Source organism: Antedon bifida, chromosome 4 (assembly GCF_963402885.1).
Source record: "Antedon bifida chromosome 4, ecAntBifi1.1, whole genome shotgun sequence".
In the NCBI taxonomy this organism is placed as follows: Eukaryota; Metazoa; Echinodermata; class Crinoidea; order Comatulida; family Antedonidae; genus Antedon; species Antedon bifida.
The window spans coordinates 11,022,141-11,049,399 of NC_136229.1; the positions used below are offsets into that span (position 1 = coordinate 11,022,141).

At 34.4% G+C, this 27,259-nt stretch overlaps 2 protein-coding genes and 1 long non-coding RNA gene across 8 annotated transcripts in view; 2 read left to right on the forward strand and 1 right to left on the reverse strand.

The window, feature by feature from the left end:
- Window positions 1-158: 158 nt before the first annotated feature.
- Window positions 159-5,762, reverse strand: LOC144840352 (uncharacterized). Of its 2 annotated transcripts, none has more exons than XM_078696139.1 (10): window positions 5,470-5,762; window positions 5,254-5,296; window positions 4,971-5,068; window positions 4,100-4,276; window positions 3,425-3,673; window positions 2,572-3,105; window positions 2,214-2,310; window positions 1,532-1,690; window positions 1,003-1,260; window positions 159-671 (listed from the first exon to the last, which is right to left on the reverse strand). In XM_078696139.1, exons 1-10 carry the CDS (start codon window positions 5,566-5,568, stop codon window positions 286-288), a joined length of 2,100 nt encoding a protein of 699 aa, XP_078552265.1. In that variant the 5' UTR covers window positions 5,569-5,762; the 3' UTR covers window positions 159-285. The 2 variants fall into 2 exon arrangements, with proteins under 2 accessions (XP_078552265.1, XP_078552266.1); XM_078696140.1 differs by having other exon boundaries at window positions 5,476-5,758.
- Window positions 5,763-6,295: 533 nt separating this feature from the next.
- Window positions 6,296-15,792, forward strand: LOC144840140 (uncharacterized). Of its 3 annotated transcripts, none has more exons than XM_078695825.1 (13): window positions 6,296-6,414; window positions 6,704-6,770; window positions 8,762-8,868; window positions 9,362-9,539; window positions 10,130-10,257; window positions 10,454-11,903; window positions 12,031-12,113; window positions 12,290-12,442; window positions 12,740-13,072; window positions 13,546-13,645; window positions 14,524-14,589; window positions 14,873-14,956; window positions 15,381-15,792. In XM_078695825.1, the coding sequence occupies exons 1-13, from the start codon at window positions 6,346-6,348 to the stop codon at window positions 15,509-15,511; spliced, it is 2,949 nt and encodes a 982-aa protein (XP_078551951.1). In that variant the 5' UTR covers window positions 6,296-6,345; the 3' UTR covers window positions 15,512-15,792. The 3 variants fall into 3 exon arrangements, with proteins under 3 accessions (XP_078551951.1, XP_078551953.1, XP_078551952.1); XM_078695826.1 differs by having other exon boundaries at window positions 6,316-6,360; XM_078695827.1 differs by lacking the exon at window positions 14,873-14,956.
- Window positions 15,793-26,962: 11,170 nt separating this feature from the next.
- The window catches only part of LOC144840093 (uncharacterized), a 63,875-nt gene continuing 63,578 nt past the window's right edge, over window positions 26,963-27,259 (forward strand). For 2 of the 3 annotated variants that reach the window (XR_013611837.1, XR_013611839.1), the window contains exon 1: window positions 26,963-27,085. This is a non-coding gene — a long non-coding RNA (uncharacterized LOC144840093). The remainder of the gene's footprint in view (window positions 27,086-27,259) is intronic. The other variant, XR_013611838.1, reaches the window with a different exon arrangement.

Here is a 27,259-nt window from a genome sequence, read left to right on the forward strand (position 1 = left end):
ATCGCGTGCTTTAGTAGTTGCCTTTATGGATGAAGGGCATGAAGGACATTGCTAGTTTTCGACAAATGATCTGGTGTGCGTCGTAAGTAGTTCGATGTACAGGTAACATAATATAAACACTATAAATATATAATACAATACAACCAATAGACAATTGCTAAGAAAGAATTTGTTATTTTATTGAGGTATTTCAAAGACCATACTAATACCATTCTTGATACAATATGCAATAAGTTTGTGTCTTTTGCATAAATTTCGAGTTATCGGTTAGATTCAATTAATGTTCTAGTTATCGTTAGATCTTAATAGCTGTCCCCATCTCGATATCGTTCTTTTAAATTCCTCGTCCTTTTCTTGTTTTTTATTCTCAATCCTTTTTCTGTGTGGTCTTTTAGAATATGTATTAACAGGTCGCCCAACATTAACGTTTGATGGTGATGACTGATAACCAGGTCGTGAACCAGTGTTAGTCGGGTAATCGTTTACAACGTTCTGTGGGGGCTCTGGCGTTTCAGGTACTTTAGTTGTAGTTGCTTGGTAACGAACAGGTGGTGGATGGTATGGAGCAGGTGGTGGATGGTACGGCGAAGCTGGTGCTCCATAATGCTCATGGTTTTTAAGGTCTGTAATCTCAGTTTGCAGTATTCCGAGCTCAACTAGAACGTCCGAGACTAAAATAAAGTAACGTTTTAATTAAAATTAAGACTAGATTACCAATCACATTGCATTAGTAGTAATTCAATCCGGTAAATATATGTGAAAGCAACCTTTAGTGTATTGGTATATACAGACAATTTTTATTTTAGTCACGTCACCAGGATTTGTTTATTGGTGGTGAAAGTTTAATTACTAAATAAAAATGACTACACAGTAATCTATAGTTATTCAAGTTTATAACAATGAAAACTGGATGTCCTGTTTGAATCTGAAGCTAATCACGGCATCTTACACGGTGCCTCAAGTTTTGATTCAGTTTTTTTAAATATTTAAAAGGGAACTTACCTGTTCTTTCCAACCAATCAAAACGGTTATCCAGTGAAGAAAGTTGACCTTTGACTTGTTCTAACTCTTTTTCTATTTTGTCGGTGTTGATTTCTTCAACCTCATTGGTTGGTTGATTGAATGGTTCTGCGCACACTTTACCACATCCGTTACTGCAGCATTTTTCTTTATGTGGACAATCTGAATCTTCGAGACACAAATCTGTACACCTTTGTGCGCCATAAGGTGAGCTCAGCACAGGGCATTCACCATCTTTAACTGGAGTCAAATATAAAGAAGTTAAAGTTTGTATACATCGCATTTCATATAAACAAATCGTGTAATCTTTGTCACGACTGACATTTAAATATGATTTAGCGATTTGGGACCGTATCGAGAAGAATATTATAGTCTTAGTAGTATAGTATAATATTATTAGTTGGAATAATAATAATGACCCATGTTCCAAACCCATAATATTACATTACATTCCTGGTTTTGTTTCACGAAAATATCCTTTCCTATTGTATGGCCAAGCGCTTAAACTTACCAAAAGGTTCCGGTGGGAAAATTGGATGAACACACTCTTTTCCACAACCATTGAAGCAGCATCTTTTCTCATTTTGGCAGTCCTCATCGGTATCACATCCATATACACAAAGACCTATTGTACCAGCTGGCACATTTGGACATTCTCCAACAATTGGCTCTAGATTATTAAATTGAATATTTAATAAAAATTCAAGATGTATGTTCCCCAAAAAAACCATGAAATAAAGGTTAATCAAATCAGACTTTGAATAAAGAACAAAAAACAATGATTTCATACACGGTTAAATTTAACCAATAACTCATTATTTGACTTTTTCGCTTTAACTTAACATTTTCTAGAATGAATTTTTGGTCAAAATGAAAATCTATTATGTGACATTACAAAGCCATATTAAACAAAACATTTCAAAAAATTATTTTTTCACGGGAAAAATATTTTTAATAGAAAATACTACAAGAATGTGAATAGGTTAACGAGTTAATTACTAGAAAAAGCATAGAATAGAATCGACATTTCAGAACCATCGTGGAGCTTATGTTTGAAAACACAGACATACTAATATAATACTAATTAACATCATCTTCCTTTGATTTGAATCAGTTTTTTGTGTATATCTGCCAAGAAACCAATTATTATTAACTTAATCAATCAAATCTGAATGTAAACCATTAAAAATTACCTGGGGTGCATACATCTACAAACTCATCACTGCCGTCAGTACAATCTTTGTGCTTGTCGCACACAAACTGATTTGACAGACATTCTCCAGACACGCACTGAAAACAATAATGAAACGTGTTGGCAAAGTAACCAACATTGTGGGTTTTAAGATATTGTTGCCTTTAGTCCGTTTATATATATATGTATCTTTTAATCGGATTTGCTGACAACCGACATTTCTTTGTTTTTTAACGAAGACAAATACAGTTTCTTGTATCTTGTAACCAGGTTTGACATTTAAGGTTGTTTTTATAGCAGCTAATTCTGAGAATGAACAATGATAAGAGTACAATAACATGAGAGAAATACCATTTTACCTTAAATTGATCTTCAGTGCATTTACATCCAACTTCATCAGCCCTAGAAGTCCCACAATCAAAGAGACCATTACACTGGACAGAAGCAAGTAGACATGTTCCGTCTGGGCAAAGGAAATTATTCGGAGGACCACATGTGAAAGGGCAACCCTCTTCATCGTCTCCATTTGGACACTGTGGAGTACCATCACACACCTGGAGAGGTGTAAGGCAAATACGGACGGGAGAGTTGCAATCGAATTCCAAATCCTCGCATTCGCATTGTGTTGTCTCGTCATCTGAGCAGTGAACCGTTCCGTCACAGACGAGTGTCTGTGCTATACATGTGCCATCACTGCATTCAAATTGATCTTGTGTACATCCACATTCAGACTCGTCGTCTCCATTAGGACAATCTTCTACTAATCCATCGCATACAAATGAGTTTGGAATGCATTTTGAGTATCCTTTACATCGGTACTGGTCAGAGTCACAAGATTCGCAGTCATGCTCGTCTTCACCACTGTACCCGCAATCTTTGTTCCCATCACATAGCTATAAACAAAATTAATAGCCTATATAAACATTCTTCAATATCACCATAACAAAACACTTTTTATATACAAAATAAAATGTGTTGGTTCTTAGTTTTTTGCAGACAGTCGTGATTCTATTATCGAATATACCAGTAGCCCTACGTTTCTATTCCGCAAGATTAGAGAAGATCAGATGATGTGTGTGTATGGAAGCTGAATGAATTGGTTGATGGAAATCTAGAGGGAAACAAACAACTCGCATGGCACATAAGTAAAAGTTCATCTGAAAGGTGGTTGACCATTTATTCCATCCCACTGTTTAAGGATTAATTACTTACCTTATCACGTGGAATGCATATACCACTATCACATTTAAATTCGCCGCTAGTGCAGGCGCACCATTGGTGTTCGTCCTCACCACCCTCGCATTCTGGGTAACCATTGCATACAGAGCTCTCTGGAATGCAAGTGTCATCGTTGCATTTAAACTGCTGAGCTGTACAGGATTTACAGTTCACTTCGTCATCCGAGTGGTAACAGTCATATTGACCATCGCACTGCCATTCAATGTTAATGCACGATCCACTCTGTAGATTAGACATAACATAATCCATCAGTAATGGTAATATTAGTATGTGACATAAAACTAATCGATAGAACATTCCATGGACGAGCTCCTAATCGGGATTGTTTCAGATTTAGGAATACACATATCAAAGAATAAATTGATGCGTGTTTTAAATAAGCAGTTCTCACATTAAACCACGGCATATGTGATACCACAAACACTATCATTTAAAGCGTCCTGTCAATTTAAAATAACGAAAACGAATTATATATGTTTTCATTCAACTAATATAACGAAGACATCAGGGATAAAGCTGGGCTGGTTTGAAAAGCGAAGAATAAACAATAATCATCTAAATGAAATTGAAAATGTGAATTCAATTATATTTTATGTTAAATTAAATGATTATTAATATTAGAACAAAAATAACAGATCAAAACCCTACCTTGCACTTAAGCTCATTTTCTTTGCATTGCCTGTTGTCACACAGACTATCTTCTTCATCATCACCCGCCGGGCAGTCACTCACCATATCGCAAGCCCAAGATCTTTCAATACAGTCACCATTATCACACGCAAACTGATCATCTTTACAAACGTTCAAATTACAGGCGGATTCGTCCTTAAATACAAAAAAATAAACAAAAGTATTGGAGATGTATGTCCCCCAGAAACATTTTTTCACTTATAAAATTACAATTACCCCACTAGCTAGCAGCCAATTAAAATATTTTTTGCTTTAAGTTACAGTTTTTTCAGGTAAAATTGTAATTTTTGTTCATATATATCTTTAATGTATTGTCGCACAGGTAAATAAATATGTGTTTGGGATCCAATTTTTGATCAAAGTAGATAACTATTATGCGACATCAGAATGGCATATTCAACCAAAACATTTTTAAGAATAATTTTTCAGGGAGACACTACATCTTTTTAAAAAAATGTTGTAAAATTTAGCACTAACATAATTGTGTTATTGATTTGATTTGGTTATTGAAAACATTAATTATTTCCCGCTTGTTCGTTTTTCTGTAATGTTCAAGTTATCCCGATTCTATTTATGTATATTTTTATGATGTCACAATAGCCGATTCAAATCTCGAGTTACCTGTATCTTCAATATGAGCCGAAATAGTAAATAGTGCGCCCTCTGCAAGTATTTCAATTTTAATGATGCGCGTGATAAAAACGTGTAGTTTAGATGCTCATTGGTTAATACATTACCGTATTTTAATTTTCCAATGTTTAAAGGAACTAATGAATCAATGTTGCAATTTCTAGTGCATGTTTTCAATCAAATTAACACTTTCGTTTACCTCGCTTTCACTGCAATCTGGTTCTCCATCACAAACATATTCTGTTGGCAGGCACTTGCTGTCGCCACAAGTAAATCCGTTACAATAACCTCGAAGATCTTTTATGAAACACAAACACAATGTTACGTACTATTATAATTACGTGCTTTGTCACAAATATCTTTTTTTTTATATATTATTAATTTTAAATAGTAGGATCTAATTTGAAAATTTAGGTTTTGAGTCTTTTAGCGTACATTTCTTTCTATTTTCAATTTTCATACAATAATTTTACATTAAATACCTTCTTCTTCACTCGACTGGCTTTTCTCAGATTTTATAGGTACCTAAAATAGAAAAACATTGTACATTAAGACTAGAGTTGGTAACTCATCACACTAGTCAGAACTGTATTGAATTTCCACTTCACGCTTTCAAACTACCACGATTAAAGCCTCGGTGGCCGAATTGTAATGCTAATAAAAATTGTAAACGTACATAAAATATGCATGGAAAATACCTTTACCTCAACTGTTTGTACAAAACACTCAGATATGCATATTAAACTTAGAAGACTCAGCAAAATAACTATCCGATGACTCCCAATGTTTAAAGCCATAACTACACACTGTTCTATAAGACGTGTGAGCAGCGTAGAGTGAATGAAGAAATGCACACTCTATCGTTGATGTTACCCGGCTTACTGAGTCGCCACGTATACATTCAGTAACATCTAGTTTAATTTGCATAAACTTTTCCACCTGCATTGATTACGTAACTATGAATTGAAGCTCTTTAAGACAAACGTCTTAATTGTTTCTATTTTTTTCTAGTTTGTTATTCTCAATAAGTTCAATATAAGTCTCTCTCAAGTACTTTAAGAAATTAAAATATCACGGTACAGTTACCAGAGGTCATTAGGACCTACTGTATTGTTATTAAATATCTTGCCTTGGCCACAAATCCGTCATTACTACACATTGGAGTGGACGTCATGTAAATTAGTAATTTGCATAAACTGAAAACTAAGGCAATGCCCGACGGATGAAGACAATTTTATAGGTTGGAAAAAAACGATGTTTGAAACATGGGTATTGTTATACTTTATTGTAACTTTCAGTATTTTTATTCCGTCAAATCAGGAGGTAAGAAATCACATTTTGTTTTAATGGTTTTGTGACACAAGATAATCCTTAAATAACTAGGCCTAAGAGGCTACACGTCACCAGTGTCCTAGGCTCAAGCTTACTGTATGGAAGCACATCCGATAGGACAAGCCAACCAAGCCCAGTGGCATATCTATAATTTTTGGACCCCGAGATTTTACCGGAGAAATATAAGAAAACTAAGGCAATGCCCGACGGATGAAGACAATTTTATAGGTTGGAAAAAAACGATGTTTGAAACATGGGTATTGTTATACTTTATTGTAACTTTCAGTATTTTTATTCCGTCAAATCAGGAGGTAAGAAATCACATTTTGTTTTAATGGTTTTGTGACACAAGATAATCCTTAAATAACTAGGCCTAAGAGGCTACACGTCACCAGTGTCCTAGGCTCAAGCTTACTGTATGGAAGCACATCCGATAGGACAAGCCAACCAAGCCCAGTGGCATATCTATAATTTTTGGACCCCGAGATTTTACCGGAGAAATATGCATGAAGGATATATGATATTTGCGCATTCAGAAGCCTCAGATAGTAAATTAACTTTTGAGCCATACTTACTGATAATCCAAATGCTATATTCCAGTTTGTTAAATTAGAGAGAGGAAAGGCATCACACAAGAATAACCTAAACACAGAAGAAAATATTGAAGGTATTGGTATTATTTTACTTCCCCGTGTAATTTGTCTTCTCAGTGCAGTAAACGCACTTTCTCACTCATTTTTTCCCCTCTCGTCTTCATTTTATACAATATTGTATTAACATGCATATAACCTAGCATTATTGTGTCCGTCAAGAGATGAGATCAATTTCATCTAGCTACGAGTATATTCCTTATGGCCAGGAATTGATGTGATTAGCTTTTCACGATGCGCAATTAATAATTACGCAGTCTACACGCGATTTCATGAAATCACGTTTGTAATCATATCTTCATAAGTATATGTATCATAATTAAACCGAATCATGGCCATGAGTGCGCATATTGTTGTGCACTGCTCGTTAAACGTTATTGCGCACTCTTTCTGCACGATTTCAGTTTTACAACCTTTCTTTAGCATCATCATCATATTTTATACACTTTTCAACTTGAAATCGCGTTATACGAGCACTTCAAAATGACAGGCACGTGTAGGCTGAAAAATGGTGAAAATAAGCTTATTTTTAAAATTAATATAGACCCTATTTTTCATTTCATTTTGCTGTGTGTCTTTCAAGTGTATGTATCATATTTATGATTTATGAAAATAAGAGAGAAAAGGTTGATGACGTCATCATTAATTACATATTAAAGATGTATTGTCCCTTTGTCAAATTCCAAAAAAAAAAAAGATTTCGAAAAAAAGTCGGTCATTTTGAAGTATCATAATAGTTACTAACTTTCACCAAAAATTAGTCGAAAAAAAAATCATTTAACTGAAATACAGACGTTTTTTGGTGCAAAAAATAACTTTGACTTCCAGTCAAAGTTTTCGATCAAAACATATCTCATAATGCAACGTGCTTATTTGGCTACTCTGTATGCATAATCATAAAACTTCCTCGCGATCTGTGTGAAAACACCTTCTCAACAGTGACGAGTTGTAAACAATCTTAATTAGCATCATGCATAATGTATACTCATGGTTTTAAATCTTTATTTACTTTCACTCGCGACGATTTTCCAGACGAAACTTAATCAAATTAATTTAGCTGTTAATTACGTAAAATTTTTGTTTTTGGCTCGAATTTTCAACTTAAAGTGAATAACTTTAATAGTACTTTGATATGGCCAATTTAAATTTAGAATATTTTGATCTTCATTTTTTTGTGTTTCATGGGACAATACATCTTTAAATAAGACATTTTAATTTCGGCAATCAAACAAACTATGACACTTTCTTAGATTGGATTGGATTTTTTTAAATGTCAAAGTAAAACATTATGATCCATTGCGGTATGTAATAATCTATCTGCACCAAAGTGTTTATCTTTCTTTAACTTTTAGGTTTGTATAATGGCTCGGTGGTCTGTGTTCGCGTCTTATAGCATCTGAGGTACCGAGATCGAGTCTCAAATTGGCAAACGAAACGAAATAATATTTTATTTGGTTATATCTGTATTTTTTGTTCAATTTTATTTCTTAGTGTATAAATTATACGCTTGATTTATAATGAAATCTAGAAAAAAAATGTTGTCTTTATTATTATGTAACGAGGGTGGTTTATGAATTTTGATCGGGCTGTTTTATTCAAGTGACTCGATGTGATACCGGATATTGTATTTGCGCTACCAAGATCCTATCTTTATCTTTCATATATTATAAATAATTAAAGATCATGACAAAATCAATGCATATAGCCTAGTATAATTCGTCTTATTGACAAATTCAATCTAGTTTTAGGTTAATGTTATGATATATTTGGAATCCTCAGTATCACAATGGCGGCCATTTTGTTTTTCACATTTTAAGGGTGAAGATCTAAAAATTGAGCCGGGTAAACAGCAGATTTGGATTAAGCACCCCAAAATTACCCTAAAACACATATTTTTTCGCTTTTAACACGAAATGCCTACAGCATCTTATTAGAGTGGAAATATGAATATCTGGACTAGTCTAATATACGTTTGACGTCATTTCATTTATTTATGTTGGATTTTCAGGGCGCTTATTCCATGGATGCATTAACAGTTTTCGATGCCATGATGGATCATGTATTCTTAAACATTTTGTTTGTGATGGTATTCCTGGAGACTGCTTACATAACGAAGTGAGTTTTGTTTTCTAGATTTTCACCATTGATTGTTTGTTTAGGTCATCTTTTTTTTTTGTAAAACTGCTGTATATCAACAGTAGGCTATTGCTTAATACATAAAAGACAATAGAGACAATGATTAGCGTTTACATTTAGCCACATCAAAAGAGTCATAATTTTACTATTTAAATATCAAATACCACAGTTAAATAATCAGATTATTTTAAATATGACGTCAAGGCCTACGTAGGCCTACTATATTTTTGTAGGCTGCTACATATTGTGTATTTGACGTTTTCGGCATGACCGCCATATCAGTGCGTGAAATAAATGCATTCATTCATTCATTACGGGTAGACCTATGGATATTGTCATTCATCCAGGTAGTACGTTTAAAAAGAGATAAATATAATCCAGGATTAGATTTATCTCTTTCTAAACATTTATTCACTGGAAACATCATTCTGCCTGTACCAAACGTCATATAATTAATTTCTTGTATTTTCAGGATGAACATAATTGCCATCAACACACGTGTGACGTAGATGAGTTTAAGTGTAACAATGGTAAATGTATTTCCTCTCATTGGCACTGTGATGGAGTCTTTGATTGTGATGACCATGAAGACGAGGGTCATGAATGCAAACATTCGACATGTGAAGAAGATGAATTTCAATGTCAGTTAGGTGAGTCCGATCCAGTTTGAACATTATTTTAAAATTATTTTAAATGCATTGTAAAAGGAGACCATTGTTGGTAATGGCCATCATGTCAAATAATATACACAAAATACACGAGAGGTATAAGTCGGGCGGGATTAAGTTTAGCGACAATATATATTAAGCAGTATCACGTCCACGGAAAGACATATAATCCTATAGGATACTCTATTTTTTTCTGACACCGCGTGACAGATAGATTTGTGCATTAGCTCTCCAATAAGGGCATTTGTTTGTTTTTTTCATATAGTGAGAGATTATTTAGAGGGTTAAGTTAATATTATGAATTAGGTTCCTGTTTCCACCAATGCGGTAGGCCTACTGCAGGTTGTTTATTATCCCTGACATGATACCGTAAGAGATTCAGTTGATATAAAAGGTCTCTTTTGAAAGAAAGACCTTTCAGATTATACAGATATTTAAGATATTTAGAGAAACGGTTGTTTCATCTCCATGTTTCTCTTCACAAAGCCTTTACAAAAGTAGTTGCCTCTAAGAATGACAACTAATAATGACATATGTTTTTGAAAGAAAAGCCTTCAATATTTTTTGTATAGGTACATGTATACCTAATAGGTGGCGTTGTGACGGTGAGTTCGACTGCTACTCGTTTGAAGATGAGGATAATTGCGAGTTTTGTTTACCGAATGAATACAGATGCAATTCAGGAGAATGTATCTCGAACGTAAGGTTTTATATTTGATATACCTTAAGTATGATGCAGTTAATATTTCGTGAATTATATTAGGCCTATGCCTAAATTATTCTGTTGGTTTATTTTTCAGAGCATTGGTGCATTGATTAATTTGAGTATCTTATGTAGTATATGTTGTGTGTTATTTGTGTATGTATTTAATGTATAGTAACGTATATTTTTTAAGGCATTGGTTTGTAATCTCCATAAAGACTGTGATAATGGAGAAGATGAAAGCTATTGTACGGAAAACAACCAGTTATGCTTCGGAAAATTCTTCTGTGACTATGGTAATTGCTTCCCACTAGATGTCTTGTGTGATGGTACACAACAATGTCTGGATGGCACGGATGAACAGGAGTGTTCTTCTTGCACATACGCACAGTTTAAGTGTTATGATGGTACTTGTGTAGAGCATTATAACCTTTGTGATGGAGAGTCGGACTGTTCAACCGGAGAGGACGAGTATGACTGTGAGAATAAGTGCCACGTGGGATTCTTGTGCGACGATAACGAATGTATCTCTGCGTCAAAGGTTTGTGATACGGTTAAGGATTGCTCTGGCGGTGAAGATGAAGAATCTTGTGTGACGTGTAATCATTACGAATTTAAATGTAACGATGGTTCGTGTATTAGAAGGAGGTTAAAATGTAACGGTTATTCTGATTGTCAGGATGGATTAGATGAATACAATTGTGTTGATAGTTGTCACTACGGATTTCTCTGTGAAGATGGAAAGTGCATTGCGTCAGAGAAGGAATGCGACACAGTGCGTGACTGTGCATACGGAGAAGACGAAGAATCGTGCGCATCGTGTAGCCATTATGAGTTTCAGTGTGACGATGGATCATGTATTCCTAGACGATTGAAATGTAATGGATACACAGATTGTTCAGACGGGTCTGATGAAGGCAATTGCGTCAATAGCTGTCACTACGGGTTTTTGTGTGAAGATGGACTTTGCATATCTACGTCAAAGGTGTGCGATACAGTACGAGATTGTCTTTACGGTGAAGATGAAAGATTGTGTCCTTGCTACGACTATGAATTTCAATGTGACGACGGCTCCTGTATTGACAGAGAGTTAAAATGCAATGGCTACTTTGATTGTTACGATCGGTCAGATGAGAAACATTGCGTTGAAAAATGTCACGGTTTCTTGTGCGAAGATGGAGAATGTCTTCCAAGATCAAAAGTGTGTGATTCAAATCGTGATTGTTATCATGGTGAAGACGAAATGGCATGTCTAATTTGTAATGAGTATGAGTTCGAATGTGATGACGGTTCATGTATTGGCATACGGTTGAAATGTAATGGTTATGCTGATTGTTTTGACGAGTCAGACGAAAGCAACTGCGTATCGAACTGCGGAGAGAGAATGACATGTAATGATGGTAAATGTGTCTCTCTGGCTTATAAATGTGACGGAATCAATGACTGCAGCGAAGGAGAGGACGAGAGGGACTGTAATAATATTGCCTGCGCAGAAAATAATTTCATTTGCATAAACGGGCAGTGCATTGATCGTTTGGAAGTATGTGATGAAGTTATTGACTGCCCAGAGAAAGAGGACGAATCGAATTGTTTGTATGATCCACATTTGTTTTGTTGTGAAAACGGAGCGTGTATTTCAAAATGTAAGTTATTATATATGTATAATTTGAATTAATTAAATATAACCCATATAGGCCTATTGATTATTCAAAAATATTCATGTTCATTTAAAGAAAAGAACAGCACTAAATAATAATGTTACTATTTCAGATGGAGTTTGTGACGGGTATTTAGATTGTACAGACGGTGAAGATGAGCGGTCATGTGGTTCAAATTGCATTGGGAAATTCCAGGTAAATTAGATATTTCATAAACTTAAAAAAGCATATGCATTTCAATTTCACCGAATTTTCAAAAGGTACTATTTTTAAGCTGGGACCGAACAAAGTTACAATGTAACCCCAAAGTGTCCAATTTCGCATAATATGTCGTCCTATGAAAGATAAGCAAGTGTATGTTTCTGTTGCAGTGTGCTGCTGACCATTGCATTGATCCAGCTCTAATATGCGATGAGCATGTGGACTGCACGGATGCTAGAGATGAGTTAGATATTGTTTGCTTAAGACGTAATAGATGTGGCGATAACCCATTTTGGTGCTCAAATGGCTTGTGTGTTCCAGAGGTAAGCCCACCTCTTCTCCTTTTTAAAAATGTTTAATAATAATAATAATAACTGGTACTTGATATAGCGCATTATGCTGAAAGCCTCAATGCGCTTTACAAAGACAGAAAATTTTGAAAAATTACAAATTAAAAAGGTGGGTTTTGAGGAGAGATTTGAAGACACTGGTGGAAGTAGCCTGACTCTGAATTGACGCTTAAATTTCCCCGATGAAGAATACGAGAGTAGCCTACATTTAATTTATGCCAGGTTTTCATTGCGTTTTCCACATGAATAATAGAAATTCATTTGATTTAGGAATACCACTGTGACGGCGCATTTTCCGATTGTAATGATGGTGTAGATGAAATCGTGTGCCCATTCAGACAGTGTAACCCATCTCAGTATCTATGTGAAGCAGATAACCTATGTCTAAACAAGTCTGTAGTATGTGATGGCTTCGATGATTGTAGTGATCGGGCTGACGAAGATGAATGTGCACTTAACATCTGCCGGAATGACCAGTTCCAATGCCATTCAAGCTTTGCGTGTATCCCGATTGAGTGGCGATGTGATGGCTTGATTTTTGACTGTAAGAAAGGAGAGGATGAACTTGATTGCCCTGGTCGTTGTACTTACAATCAATATCAGGTTTGTCTTGATACTTCCTTCGGTAATTTGGTTTTGTTTTAAACGGTGCCAAAAAAAGTAGGTACGATATTGAAACTTAATAATTGGCACTTTTTACACGTGTGCAATGTTGCGAAACATTCTCTCTGTGATGATAACTTCAGCTTTCAATTTACCCATCGTTCTAATTTCTTACAATGATTTTATTCAATCTAATTATAAAGAATTTTGTATGAGATGTCTTTACATTTGTGTTTGTTTTCATTCACCTGTGTGTATACATACAGATATATAGCCGGCCCCGACGATTACTGTAGTCCTGAATGGAATAGTTTTTTTCTCGACACGTCCTTTTTGGCGGTTTTACTTTACCGTTTTGATTTAGCTTTTTGCCTATTTTATGTGTATCTCTATCCAGCTACTGATTCCCACATATTTTGTTTTCAGTAATTCTCTCTTACAATACTTACCTTATTTTTGTTTACCTTTTATAGTGCGTTTACGGAAAATGTATCCACCAATCTGCTGTATGTGATGGCGTTGTCGATTGTTTCTATTTGGGCGATGATGAATATGTACATCATTGCTCAACAGGTAATTCTAATACGTATGATACACCCTCTTTTTCTTTTTTTTACCCCTGTAAATCACTAGCAAATTTCCTATCTTCACAAACACTTTCATGTGTTGATGGATAACGTAAATATATATTATTCAAATATTATTTTTTATTAGCTACTGTACGAGTCGGTCCATTTAATTTCATTTTTTTAAACTAGAGAAAACGTTAATACAATATAAATTTATTGACAAAAAGAGAGATTTCTCTTTTTGTCAATAAATTTTATATTGAAATTATATAGTAAACGTCTTTTAATTCGTAAAACGTAATTAGTTTAGGCCTACCGTATCCATCCTGTAGAGGCGAGTAGCTCGCTGTTGGATGCGTATAAAATATAAAACATCAATAAAACTGATAACTGTTATATGACGATCTATAGGCACATACCGTATTAAACCATACCTATATTAAACAATGGTAATTTTACCTAAACAGTTTAAACTCTGGAAAATTGTTGAATTGATAAATGCTTGTGTTAGAGTTACCGTAACGTATCAGAGCATCGTCATGGTCAGTAATATATAATAATATAACTAGGCCTACCATTGGTTTGGGGATACTTGCTATATGAAATCAATACACAACAAAAAACAGTTGTTCGTTAGTTGACTCTTTATAAAAAAGACGTCGTTGATAATCATTATTATCATACCATAATGTTCACTTCATAAACCCGAGTGTACATTACTCAAATCATAATAATTAATAAATCAATTCAAAAATCTTTTCAAGTAAAAAACTTCATTTATTTTAATTGAACACTGAATGTTAAATATATAATGCTAAATATTATTATGATATGGTAAATAGGATTATGTTAAATAAAAAGTCGTATTTATTCATCTTTCAGGCGTTATTGAAATAATTATAGATGAACTACTTAGCATACGCAATTCTATAATTTTTTATGATTTGGGTAAGTTTTTAATTTACATTACATTTACTCACGACATGATAGCCTTAAATATTTATTATACACATTTAAAGTAATTTATAAAAATAATTTCGAAAGAGGTGATATTTAATTATTTTTGCGATATTCAGGAACTATTATTGGTTATTGTTATTGATACTTATTGGTTATTATTTAATCTTTGGCTAGAATGATTACTATGTCAGACGTAAATTTTATAAATACAATAGGGCCTATATACAAATAATTGTTGAATTATAAGAATAGTATAACGTGTTTCTGTTAGATTCGTTCGATAGTAGACGTGAGCTTGCTGAATCCCTCACAAATATCTTGGAAGAAATTCATGAATTGCCAACCGGAACTCAGAGTAGGTTATTTCAGAAAAGACATATTATTATATTTCGTTTGGGGGTGGTAGATTTCCAGCTTTAACAGCTTTAAAAAAAACCGGATACATAACAATAGTAATTTTCAGCTCCACCTTTTGATTTTCTAAACGTAGGTAGGCCTACATCTCTGCATGTCCCAACAAGCGAACTTACTAGATTTAATTACTTTTTTCAGCTTTTGGATTAATTGTGAATAATACAATCGATACGTATTACAGTCTCAGCAAAATTGCAAAAAATAGATAGAAAATGCCGAATATAATAATGGTTTCTATATTTGAATTATTTATTGTTAACATCTTAATCACATAAGAGAAGTAGACGAGATCACATTGAGATTGCAGTAACTCATGTTTGAAACACATTCCTAAAATATTAAGCTTGTATTAAATATTTTTACAGAGCGTGAACTGCTGAACAGACGTAATGCAACACTCACTGTCGTTGAAATTCAGTCCAGTCTGAGACGTGCACGAAAGGAACTTGCAAAACACAAAATGGGTGATGAATCACCCTCGACTGGGGTACATTGAAGAGACAACCATATATGACCGAACACTATATCAACATAATGTATCGCCTCCGCCTTCCATTCCAGAGTAAAGCAACCAAAATGTAATGTAGATCTAGAAGAGATGACTAACAAATATTTATCGATTTCTACGCTTCCAGAACATTACCATAAGGAATTAAGAAGTTTAATAGTATTGTTAAATGTTATGTTATGAAATTTGCTCTTGTACACTAATATTACACGTCAAGTTGTACACCATCTAATCAGTAAGTTGCAATAAATTGTACCGTCAAGACTTTATCATTGTAAGATACAACCATTAATCTTCAATAACTTTCTAATAGCTTTCATATATATTTTTGTAGAAATAAGTCAATTGACTTTTGGAATATGTCAAACATGTGTTCACTTCACGGAAATTACAACAGAAACGGGTTATTTCGGCTTTACCCCTGAGGAGAATGTCCAGAATCGTTAAAAAGTTGAAATCATTTATAAACCTAAAATCAAAGTAGGCCTATACAAAATAAAACCGATTAACCATTCTATTTACGGCTTACCATTTTTTTAAAACGAATAATAAATGTCCAAAATCACATGGTTTCAAAAAAGCATTTCAATAATGTTTGTGAAGCATTTCTCCATTCAACCATTCAACCATTCAACAGAAATTAGAAATTAATTTATTTTAAGTTTCCTGTTAGGCTACTAACAATGTTGATCCAATTGAAACATTGAGGCGTTTTTCGTTTGCAGGGAAAACAATCATTATGTTTAAACTTTCTTCAACTGGTGGGATTGTATTCAAAGAAAATCATAGTTTTTCATTTTCTTTTTCAGTTTTACATTTTTTTCGCGTATCAGTTTCCATAATTTCAGCTTCACTTACTACAGTAGGCCTACATGCTAAAATTATGTGCAAAACATGAATTGGCTTTAACTATATGGGTTGTATTACAAATTATATATATATATATACCTTCACTTGCACTGATGAAGGGCTAGTGTTGCCCGAAAAGCTCTGCTAATTTTTCTGGCTGTTTTACTTTATCGTTTTGATTTAGCTTTTCGCTTTTTTTTGTATCTATTGAGATCCAGCCACTGATACCCACAGCATTGTCATTTTTTCATTTATTTCATAGCCTTTGGATTTATATATATATATATATCAAATATATTTGGCAAATTTAGTACAACTCTTGGTATGTTATCGGTTCATTAGGCCTATTAATAATGAATTTATTTATTTAGTACTAGATATTGATTTACCTTGAAGAGTTTAGGCCTATAGGCCCGCTATTTATTTTCCAATAGCTGTTGAAATTGGATTTCATTTGCAGTTAGTGGTTCTGAACTTAACAATGTTGTTTAAAATCACGACCGCTTTTAATAATCGTTGATAGAATGTCCTTTAGAATCTTTAACAAAATATTAGTTTCCTACAGTAGCCTACATTCAATTGGATGCATATGTCTATTATAGTTTCGGAATGAATTTCCATCGGAGTCAGTCAGATCCAATTCAGTTTTAAAGACTTAACTAATGCGTTAAAAGAAAACAATTAAAAATCATTTTTATTTATTGATAAGTATTAGAAAGAGTTGTTTTTTTCTTTTTCCTCCCGATAGAAAATGAATTTCTTTTTCATCTAGAGGAAAAATATGTGTAGGAACATAAAAAAATTCTAGCATTGTTATATAATTTTAGAAACAGCCAGTGATTTAATAACTGTTATTTCTATAAAAAAAAAGGATTTAATTAAAGATGTATTGTCCCCCAAAACATGAAAAATGAAGATTAATTAAATCAGACTTTTAATATGTTATTTTGTAGTTTTAATAAAGTTAATCACTTCAGTAGAAAAAAAAACGAAAAAAATAATGTTTTCACTTATAAAATGACAAAGTAAATGGTTAAGAGTGCTTGTCACCAAAAATCAGACATATTCGTAATTTAGTGGCAAGGGTCAAAATTTCGAATTGGCTCATATTTTGCACATTGGTAGACCTTGATGTAAGTAAACCTGATGTGTAGTTTGTTTGGTAAAATATCGCTTAGTTTTCGAGAAAATCTAAAAATAACGATTTTCGGCCAATTTTGTTAATTTTTGGTGTATAATTTACATTAAGTTTAACAGCCTCTGGAAGCCAAACGTAGCTACCTAGCGTTTTAATATTTTACACTTATGTTAACTAGCATCTTGACGATAATTAAGTAAAGTTTCAAAAAATTTGATGAAAAAGATTTTTACTAATTAATTACTAATTAGCATATATAAAACTCTTAAAAAGTAGGGTTTTCATGTGCGACGAATTTTTTTTTAATAAAAAAATCATCAATCTAAAGTTTAGATACTAATATTTATGAATCAAGTAAAAAAAATGTGGGGAAACTATTTTGCGCTCCGCGCCAGAGCCACAAATTTGTAAGAAATTCAAAGATTTTATCTGTCGGCAAGATCAATCAGATGTACCTATTGTTCTCTATTTACAGATTAAGGTAAATTTTACTACGAGAAACAAACTTTAAAGGTAAACTGAAAGGTCCTGAATAATTTGGAATTACGTTTTAATATAAACACAAACTAAAAATAAATTTCTAGTAAAATTTAAACGACTAACCCATGATGAAATTAAGCAATTACTATCTGAGCTCAACATTATAACTCGCTTAGCTTCATCAAGCCTGTTATGTTTTCCACAAGGTGAATTTATTCTCGCGAATTAAACATTTTTTGCATTATACGCGCGCAGTTTATTTTTATCAACAACAAGTTCCATTGGGCGTGTGCGTATACGCGAAAATGTTTGATTTGCGCGAATAATTTCGCCTAGTGGAAAACAGGCTTTACAACATAATGTTCTTATCTTCTCATATAGGGAGTTTTCGCACGAGCACGTTAACGCTATTTTCCAAGCTCCGCCCACTTTGTAAACAACTTGATCTGTGCGTGCGCAAGCATTACGAAAAACTTTAGTTACGTGCGTCGAGAACCTTATTTCTGAAAAATAGCGTCAATGAAAAACGTTAACCAAAACATGATTAAACATGCCTGGCTAGGCTTAGTCTCTAAACCCAAGGTAGTCCATGATTTGTTTTAATACTTGTGGCGTATGTTGCGTGCGCTAAACATGTGATGCGTTCTACACTTCCCGTCGAAGCGCGAAATCAAAACGAGCAAGTACGTTAACGCAAATGTTCGCTGAACTCTGTTGTTATGCAAATGAGTAACAAATGGTGACAACCGTTAACGTTCATGTGCTCGTGCGAAATTTCCTAATAATTCGTGGCCTAAACAATAAATTATTGTTTTACCATTGTTTCACCCCTTCGCTTTATTAAAAATTTACAGAACGCGACTTAAAATACTAACAATTTAGACAACAGAATCGTCCCACATATTAAATTGTTATTTTAAAGAATTCTCACAGACACAGTTTTACCTTCGTTGCTACCTTAATCAATCGAGCAACTGCACGTGGAAACCAGCTTTCCCAGCAAATCAATGTATGGCTTCTTGTGCTTTATGGTTATATCTGTGGTATCAAGTTCAAGAGAAGTACACATTTCTTGCAACATTGGCAAAGAGAATCTGGAGAGTTTTTCTTGAGCTTTCAGTTCACAAATATTATGCCTTTCAAACATTATTGGATGCTGCAAGCCTATTGTGTCCAGTACGGTTTGCGACAAAATTTGAATTTCTCTTTCTTTTTCCGTTTTTGAATCGTCTCCATTTTCTTTGACTTCGTCACCATCTTCATTACTATCGTAATCATCATCTTCGTCATCATCATCATCATGAACGGCTGCATCTGTCCTCCTTTTTTTAGCTAAGCGTGAGAAAAAACTTGCAATCTGCTGTGCTGTTAAAAATTCACTCTTGCTAAATAGATGTGAACCATCGCTGTGCCTGGCCGATCTCATCTCTCGTGAGACATCACATGGATCAGCTTTCTGTCCTGTCTGCTCTCCAACGTCAAAAACATCAATAAGGTAGGTTTTCTGTGGAACAGAAAATCGGGGTTTTTTTGCAGAGGACTTTAACGCCCAGCCCATTTGCAGGTCGGGGCCAATGTCAAACCGTGGCAAATCGTTGGTTCTTGTTGGTTCTTGATTTTTAGAAGTACCCTCTTCTAGTTGTGTTGCGTATAATTTCATTGCCCTGTCATATAGTGTTTCATGTTCTAGTGCGTTCTTGTGATTTTCATAATCTAAGTGTTTCTCTAGGGAAGAGTACTTCTGATATGACCTAATGCAACCTTGTTTGCGACAAAAGAACAGTTTGCTGGGAGTGCCAGGACTTTCTTCACTTTCTATTTGGTCGTCGTCATTTATATCAGCTTGTTCTTCATGAGATGTCTTTGCTTGTATTCTTGCTTTTACTGTAATAAATGATACTTGATTTTGATCAGACGTTGTATCCTTATTATGAATTAAATTGGGTAGTTTCGAGGGCACACAGAATTTACTCAAAACTAGATTTTGTCCTGCACCAATACCATACGCCATCCACACCTTCATGGACCTGCTTCCATACTCTATGTTGTTGATGTGACTCACGCCTTTCCATTTCCCTGCTGCACAAATAGTACCAGTAGGTAAAGCACAAACTATGACTTTCACTCCAGGAATGCCTCCAAAGGACTCAATTGCTGCCTTCATCTGCTCTGGATTTTCAATATCTTTTCCTGAATTAAGATATTTATTCATGTGATTTTTGATATGGGCTGCCTTGCGGTCACATGCGCCCTTCCCCCCTTGAGGGTCCGAAAAATCAATACGTCGGATTTTGATCTTCGTTTCTTTCGCTATCTTTGGTAACGAGAGTAATGTTAGGGCAGAGTGGTAGCATCCTGCATTATCTTGACGCAGATACACAGAGTGTATATCGGGTGCAATAGATGGCAGCTGCCTCAACACATCGTCGATGATTGCTACAACAGTAGTACTATCCTGACTGCAAGATTTAAAAATATGCACAAACGTAAGCATCTGTACCTCTCTATCTTTATTCGTTTTCGTCAAGACCGTTATGTGCCACGGAAGTCCACGCTTTCCAAACCAGTCTCTTTGGCTTTCGCGGTATTTACGTGGTACAAACTTCATCGCCCAGTCTAAAACAATTAGGGCACAACCAGGATTCAAATCTCCTAAAATATCATGTCGTGCAGCGTCTTGGTTAATGGATCTTAAGATATGCGCCTTCCACGTCTCGATGTCTTGGACTGACCGTGTAATTACGTACTCCATGTCATCTTTTTCTTCAGAAGAGCAGCGCACTTCGTTTAAAGCTTCATGAATTTCAGACAAAGCTTCTGGAAATATACGACATCTGTCACATCTTGCATTGTGGTCATGATCACAGACAGTCTGGTAATATTTGTCTTCGCAAGAACTAAGAGCATACGCCCTACAATGATCGGCAACTTCAGAATGGTTAGAAATGTGAATCTGCAATAATTGTAAAAGAAATTGTATAAAAAATGTAATTAGTCTTGAATGTTTCTTACATGCTTTACTGAGCAACATACAACGCGCTACTTTGCCTTTTTTATTATATTGTTTTTCTATTTATACTGTAGCAGTTATCAAGATATTTAAACAAGATTGTTATTACCTTGTACTACGATACTGACAACAATGCTCGTGATTTTATCAACTCGCTTTTCAGTAATAATTACCTTCCTTGTATCCATAGACCTTCCCGTATCAGTAAAACTTCTGCCACTTTATTAGACAACATTTTTACTAATCAGATTGAATACCAAAACACAAGTGGTCTACTTTATAGCGACATTTCCGATCATCTTCCTGTCTTCAATATTTCTCTTCTCAACGCTTCCTTCCCTAATCTTAATCCAAATAAAAACTATACTTTTAGAAAATTTAACCTTACTTCACTGGCAAACTTTCGTCTTGAAATTTCCACCTAACAGTGGATTGATGTTATTAACACTGATGACCCAAATAAGGCTTATTCACACTTTGAACTTATATTAAAATCAATATATGATAAACACTTTCCTCTCCTCAAAAACGAAAAAAAAAATTATAAATTAAAGTCATGGATGTCTAATGGCCTACTTAATTCAATTAAACACAAACATAAACTGTACTCTAAATTTATCCATTGTCCCACCCAAAAAAATGAAACAGCCTTTAAACAATTCCGTAATAAATTAAATACTACAATTAAAGCTGCAAAAAAAAATCATTTTCACAAAACGTTTCTCAAACACAAAAATGATATTAAGGCAACTTGGAAATCAATTAATTCCCTGCTCAATAAATCAAATAATACACATACAAATACTTCTTTCAATTTTCAAGGTGAGTTGACCAATGATTCCAATATAATTTCAAATGCCTTTAACAAATATTTTGCTGAAATCGGCCCTTCACTTGCTAATAAAATTCCCAATAGTAACAGATCATTTAAAGACTTTTTACCCAACCCTACCCCTAACTCAATATTCTTTACTCCAGTCAATGAGGCCGAAGTTTTTAAAATCATTTCTACCTTTAAAAACAACAAATCACCCGGTATTGATGATTTCCAAACCAAGCCCATCAAACATATTGCCGATCTCATTTCTTTTCCACTTACCCATATTTTTAATCTTGCTTTATTAAAGGGTGTTTTCCCAGACAGGATGAAGTTTGCGCGCGTTACCCCTATCTACAAATCTGGAAGCAAATCTGATTTCTCTAACTATCGCCCCATCTCTGTCCTCTCTATTTTCTCTAAAGCTTTAGAAAGGGTAATCTACGATCGTACATTTTCATTTATCTCAAAACATGACATTCTTCACAAAAATCAATATGGCTTTAGAAAAGGTCACAACACACCCATGGCTCTCATTGACTTAACAAACAAAATTGTTGACGCATTTGAAAGTGGTCATCTAGCCATCGGTGTTTTTATAGATTTGTCAAAGGCATTCGACACAATAGACCACAATATACTTTTATTTAAACTATCCCACTATGGAATCAGAGGGCCCGCATATGATCTTTTCAAAAGTTACCTTACCAATCGTTTCCAATGTACCAAGTATTCTAATTCTGTCTCCAACTTCAACCCTGTTACTTGTGGTGTTCCCCAAGGCTCTCTTCTTGGCCCCCTCCTATTTATTTTATATATTAATGATATATATCTTTCTTCTTCAATTCTTAATTTTTTTCTATATGCTGACGACACCACTGTTTATTACTCTGACCCTGATATTCAAACCTTATTTAATACTGTTAATACCAATCTGACCCTCATGTCTCAATACTTTTCAGCTAACAAACTTTCTCTTAACCACAAAAAATGTAACTTCATCCTGTTTGGGACCCCTCAGAAAATTAAAAACATTGATACTGCAAACTATAACATTTCTATTAACAATCATGATATTCCCTCAGTCCAATCTGCTACATTTTTAGGAGTTCATCTTGACAGTCGACTTTCATGGAAAAATCACATCAATTTTGTTGAGAATAAAATTTCCAAAAGTCTTGGCATCATCACTAGACTTTCTTCTTTTTTACCCCCTAACATTCTTCGTATTCTTTACTGCTCCCTCATCCTGCCTTATCTTAACTATTGCAATATTGTCTGGTGCAACTCTTATCCTTCCAGTATTAAAAAACTTCAAACAAAAAAAGGCCATCAGGGTTATATCTGGCGCCCCACCCCTGTCTCATTCATCTCATCTTTTTTCAAAGCTTAATCTTCTCAAAGTCTCCGATATCAATCTAACCCAACAAGGCTCGTTCATCTTTTTTTCTATTAATTCTAACCTTCCCAAACATCTCTGCTCCATGTTCACTCCAAATTCTTCAATTCATTATCATCATACCCGTATTTGTTCAAAATTAAATATTCCAACCCATAAAACCAACCACTTTCAACACAACATTAGGTATTCCGGACCCACTTTTTGGAACGATCTGCCACTCCCCATCTTAAACTCTGTTTCTAGCAAATCATTTTTATCTAAACTTAAAAGTCACCTTATTTCCAAATATTAACTTTTCCTCGGTCAATTTTATTTTTTATTTTTCATTTATATTTTTGTTAAATTTTCATTGTCTGTGTCTGTAATAGGTACGTCCTCCACAAGATGTGTTTTTCATCTTTCTGGGCGTGTACCTTCTTCTTTCGAAATTTTGTTTACATATATATTGTTCATTGAAATCTGTTTTGTATATGAAAGGAGAAAATAAATGTTGCTTTGAATTGAATTGAATTATAGTCACCTTTTAGGTAGCGCTTGGCATCTTTAAGTTTTTGGTTTTTTTGTTTGGCCCAAGTCAAACCCATTTCATAGCAATCTCCCAGCTTATCAACGATGTTCTCCAGGTCATCGAAGGCTTTTCCACCATTGGCAGAGATATAATCAAGGCCCTGTAAGGATTTGCGTACAGAAGCAGAACAAACACTGAGAACTCTACGCAATGTACTGCGGCTCATAGGTTGAAAATTCTTCTCTTGACAGTAACTCTCGTATTGAAGAATACATTGTTCTGGAATAAGATTACGCACAACATTTGGGATTTTTATAACTCTGTCTGTAGAAAGTTTTAGAGTTTTTTCTCCAAATGGCAAGTCTTGTATAACTTGAGAACTTGTTATAAAGGTAACAAAGTGGTCAATTTTCCCTGGCTGTACGCATACTCTAGTGTTCTTTAGAGGTTGAATTACAGAACCTCTACCATGTAACAATAAATGGTGTTTGGCCACGTTAAAACGGTATCTATAGTCAAGTTAGGTATCCATTTCTGCAGTTCCTTGAAGGTAACCTTATCAACCATGATCGATAAAATCTGACGTCTTGTACTCCAGTGGTTAGTATGAAGATAGCATTCTGATAGAGCATCTAATAGAGAAGAATCGGTTCTTTCGTCAGCTTCTGAGGTTTTATCACTTGATAAGCCTTCAAGTAGAGTAGTCGACTGACCAGGTGCGATTTCTTCCAGGCACATAGAGACAACTTGACGAGCCTTGCGCATGTGGAAACGTTTAGTACGGTCTGAAACTTCCTCCAGCGGTGCAGATAAAGGATATCTAATTGGACTGACGTCCCTTGAATTGAGAAATGCATTTAATTTTTCTCTTGGTGTAGATTGAATTGATTCATCTTCTGAGGTAGCTGAAGCAAAAGTTGGATCGCGAAATTGATATAGGCTCATTTGAGTATCCATAACATCACACGCCGGTGTTTGACAAGTTGGAGTGGCTAATGGCATGTAAAACTCATCCTTATTACTTTCCTGAAAATAAGAATAGTATTGGTAAAACATTACTACTGACTTTGATTCAATTATTGACGCACTGATTCGTGATATATATAAAATGATGATGACAATGGCAGGGAATGCAGAAAATATTCCTCCTACCACCAACATACGAAATAAAATGAACAAAGTAACATGAAACACATTCTTTACTTAATCTTTCCGCCAATAAATGCGTATTCATAAATGACATATTGTACGGTATTTTTTAACTTACAGTTGTTAGTGCGCTCATCTGATCGACGAGACTAGGGTTATTTGTTTCAGTGTTCGAGGTTACAGGTAACAATGACTTCAGCATCTTACGGCAAGTTGAACAGATACCTGGTAAAAAGCGTAAAAACATTTACTTACAGGGTTTTGTTTAACAGTTTAAATTACATTAAATATATAAAAATATAAAAATTAAATTATATTTACCTGAACCAACTTGCAGGAAAGTTCCTGTTTTCTTTAATATTAGTTGCGAATCTTCTTTGCTAATACCCCTATCGTACTTGGGTCCCTTTCCCTTGCTTTGGATGTGATTAGAGAGATCAGGCGGCACTCTACATCTGTTGTTATTTCCTCGAGACCAACCTAAGCCAAGTTCCGATCGATGCAAGGGAAAAACAGTCCAACTATGTATATCAGCGGGCAAGGTAAACATGGCTGCTCGACTAAGAATTAGGTCTACCTCACTATCGATGCCCGTAAACCTAAACATGTGTCTGTGTGCAGCGATTTCCTTCTGGCATGCTTGTAAAGGTAGGACTTCAGTGCTCTGTTTGCGGTCTTTTCTATCGAATCCACAAGCTCCGCCAACAACCGATTTAAAAGAACATGAAATCTCCATCTTGTTTGAACTTAAAGCCATCAGACAATAAGTATATATAAAATTATTTTCAACACGTCTTTACATTGTAAGACATAAACTAAAATGGATAACAAATCAGTTCCGTTGTCAACGCCAATGAAGATATCGTTGTCTATCGAATATATGCAGTAAAGTGTTTTGTCTACTGTGGTTAATGTTTTGAAACATTCTCGTTGAGTAAGTTCGACAAACAGGAAAACGATAACAAGTTAAAACAAATGTGTTTTTCAGTTTTATCCTATAAACTATGAGAGGATGGAATAATTTATAATAATGTGGTTTGACAAAGAATAAGCGAGTGATTTTTAGTTAATTGCTGAATTTCGTATATTGATTAGTAATTGAAATTTTACCAGAAACGTATTTTTAGTTTGTGTTTAAATTGCAACTTAATTCAAAATTATTCCAGGAACTTTCAGTTTATCTTTCAATTTTGTTTCGCGTAATAAAAGTTTAGCTCAAAGCGACTTAGATTGCTAAATAGATAACAATAGGTACATTTGATTGATCTTGCCGACAGATAAAATCTTTGAATTTCTTACAACTTTGGTTCTGACTTGATTCATAAATATTGGTATCTAAACTTTAGATTGATGATTTTTTTATTAAAAAAAAATTCGTCGCACATGAAAAAACACGCGTTTGTTTTTAACCTACTTTTTAAGAGTTTATATATGCTAATTAGTAATTAATTAGTAAAAATCATAAAATTTCACCAAATTTTTTGAAACTTTACTAAATTATTGTCAAGATGCTAGTTAACGTAAGTGTAAAATATTAAAACGCTAGGTTGCTACATTTGGCTTCCAGAGGCTGTTAAACTTAATGTAAATTATACACCAAAAATTAACAAAATTGGCCGAAAATCGTTATTTTTCGATTTTCTCGAAAACTAAGCGATATTTTACCAAACAAACTACACATCAGGTTTACTTACATCAAGGTCTACCAATGTGCAAAATATGAGCCAATTCGAAATTTTGACCCTTGCCACCTAATGTTTGATTTTTAGTGACTGGCTCTCTTAAATTCAACCAAAAACCCATTGGCTGGCAGCCAATTTGACCATTTTTTTGCTATAAATTACAGTTTTTTCAGGTAAATACATTTTTTTTCGATCCATTTTTTGGTCAAAGTGGATAACTATTAGGCCTATGTTATATTAAAATGGCATATTCAACAAAAATTTTGTTAAGAATTATTTTTTCAGGGGGACAATACATGTTTAATACTATTATTTTTATTATCTTCGATTTTATTACGCGCGTATCGTGATTCAGTCGCGCTTCGTCGCATTCGCGGTATTTAACAATATTTACGACATGTGATGCAAGTCCGGACCATGAGGTGGAAGCAAATTGGGTATAAAAGTCTAATTTTCTCGTTAAATCCTGTATTTTGAGCGACGCAACGTGAAGAAATGATCTTTACAATATATTCTAAATCTCCTGTGTAAGTGTCATTAACGTACGAGTCATCATCATGACATGTTGGATTTAACCTATCTAGGCTAGCCTAGGCGGGCGGGGCGTACTCTACTAGCGGAGTATGGGCGAAGCGGCCGCCAAGCAAAGCGGCCGCCAGTTTAATATTGTCATTTGTATGGAACGCCATGTGCGCTTTTTT

What these genes read in the sequence shown, in the direction of transcription:
- LOC144840352 (XM_078696139.1), bottom strand. Translation starts at nt 5,568, where the DNA reads ATGGCTTTAAACATTGGGAGTCATCGGATAGTTATTTTGCTGAGTCTT. An exon ending in AAAATGAGCTTAAGTGCAAG is followed by an intron (nt 3,674 to 4,099) that starts GTAGGGTTTTGA and finishes TCTAATCTACAG; the next exon opens with AGTGGATCGTGCATTAACAT. An exon ending in TATGCATTCCACGTGATAAG is followed by an intron (nt 3,106 to 3,424) that starts GTAAGTAATTAA and finishes TTTTGTTTATAG; the next exon opens with CTATGTGATGGGAACAAAGA.
- LOC144840140 (XM_078695825.1), top strand. Translation starts at nt 6,346, where the DNA reads ATGTTTGAAACATGGGTATTGTTATACTTTATTGTAACTTTCAGTATT. An exon ending in GTACTTACAATCAATATCAG is followed by an intron (nt 13,073 to 13,545) that starts GTTTGTCTTGAT and finishes TACCTTTTATAG; the next exon opens with TGCGTTTACGGAAAATGTAT. An exon ending in TGTACATCATTGCTCAACAG is followed by an intron (nt 13,646 to 14,523) that starts GTAATTCTAATA and finishes TTCATCTTTCAG; the next exon opens with GCGTTATTGAAATAATTATA.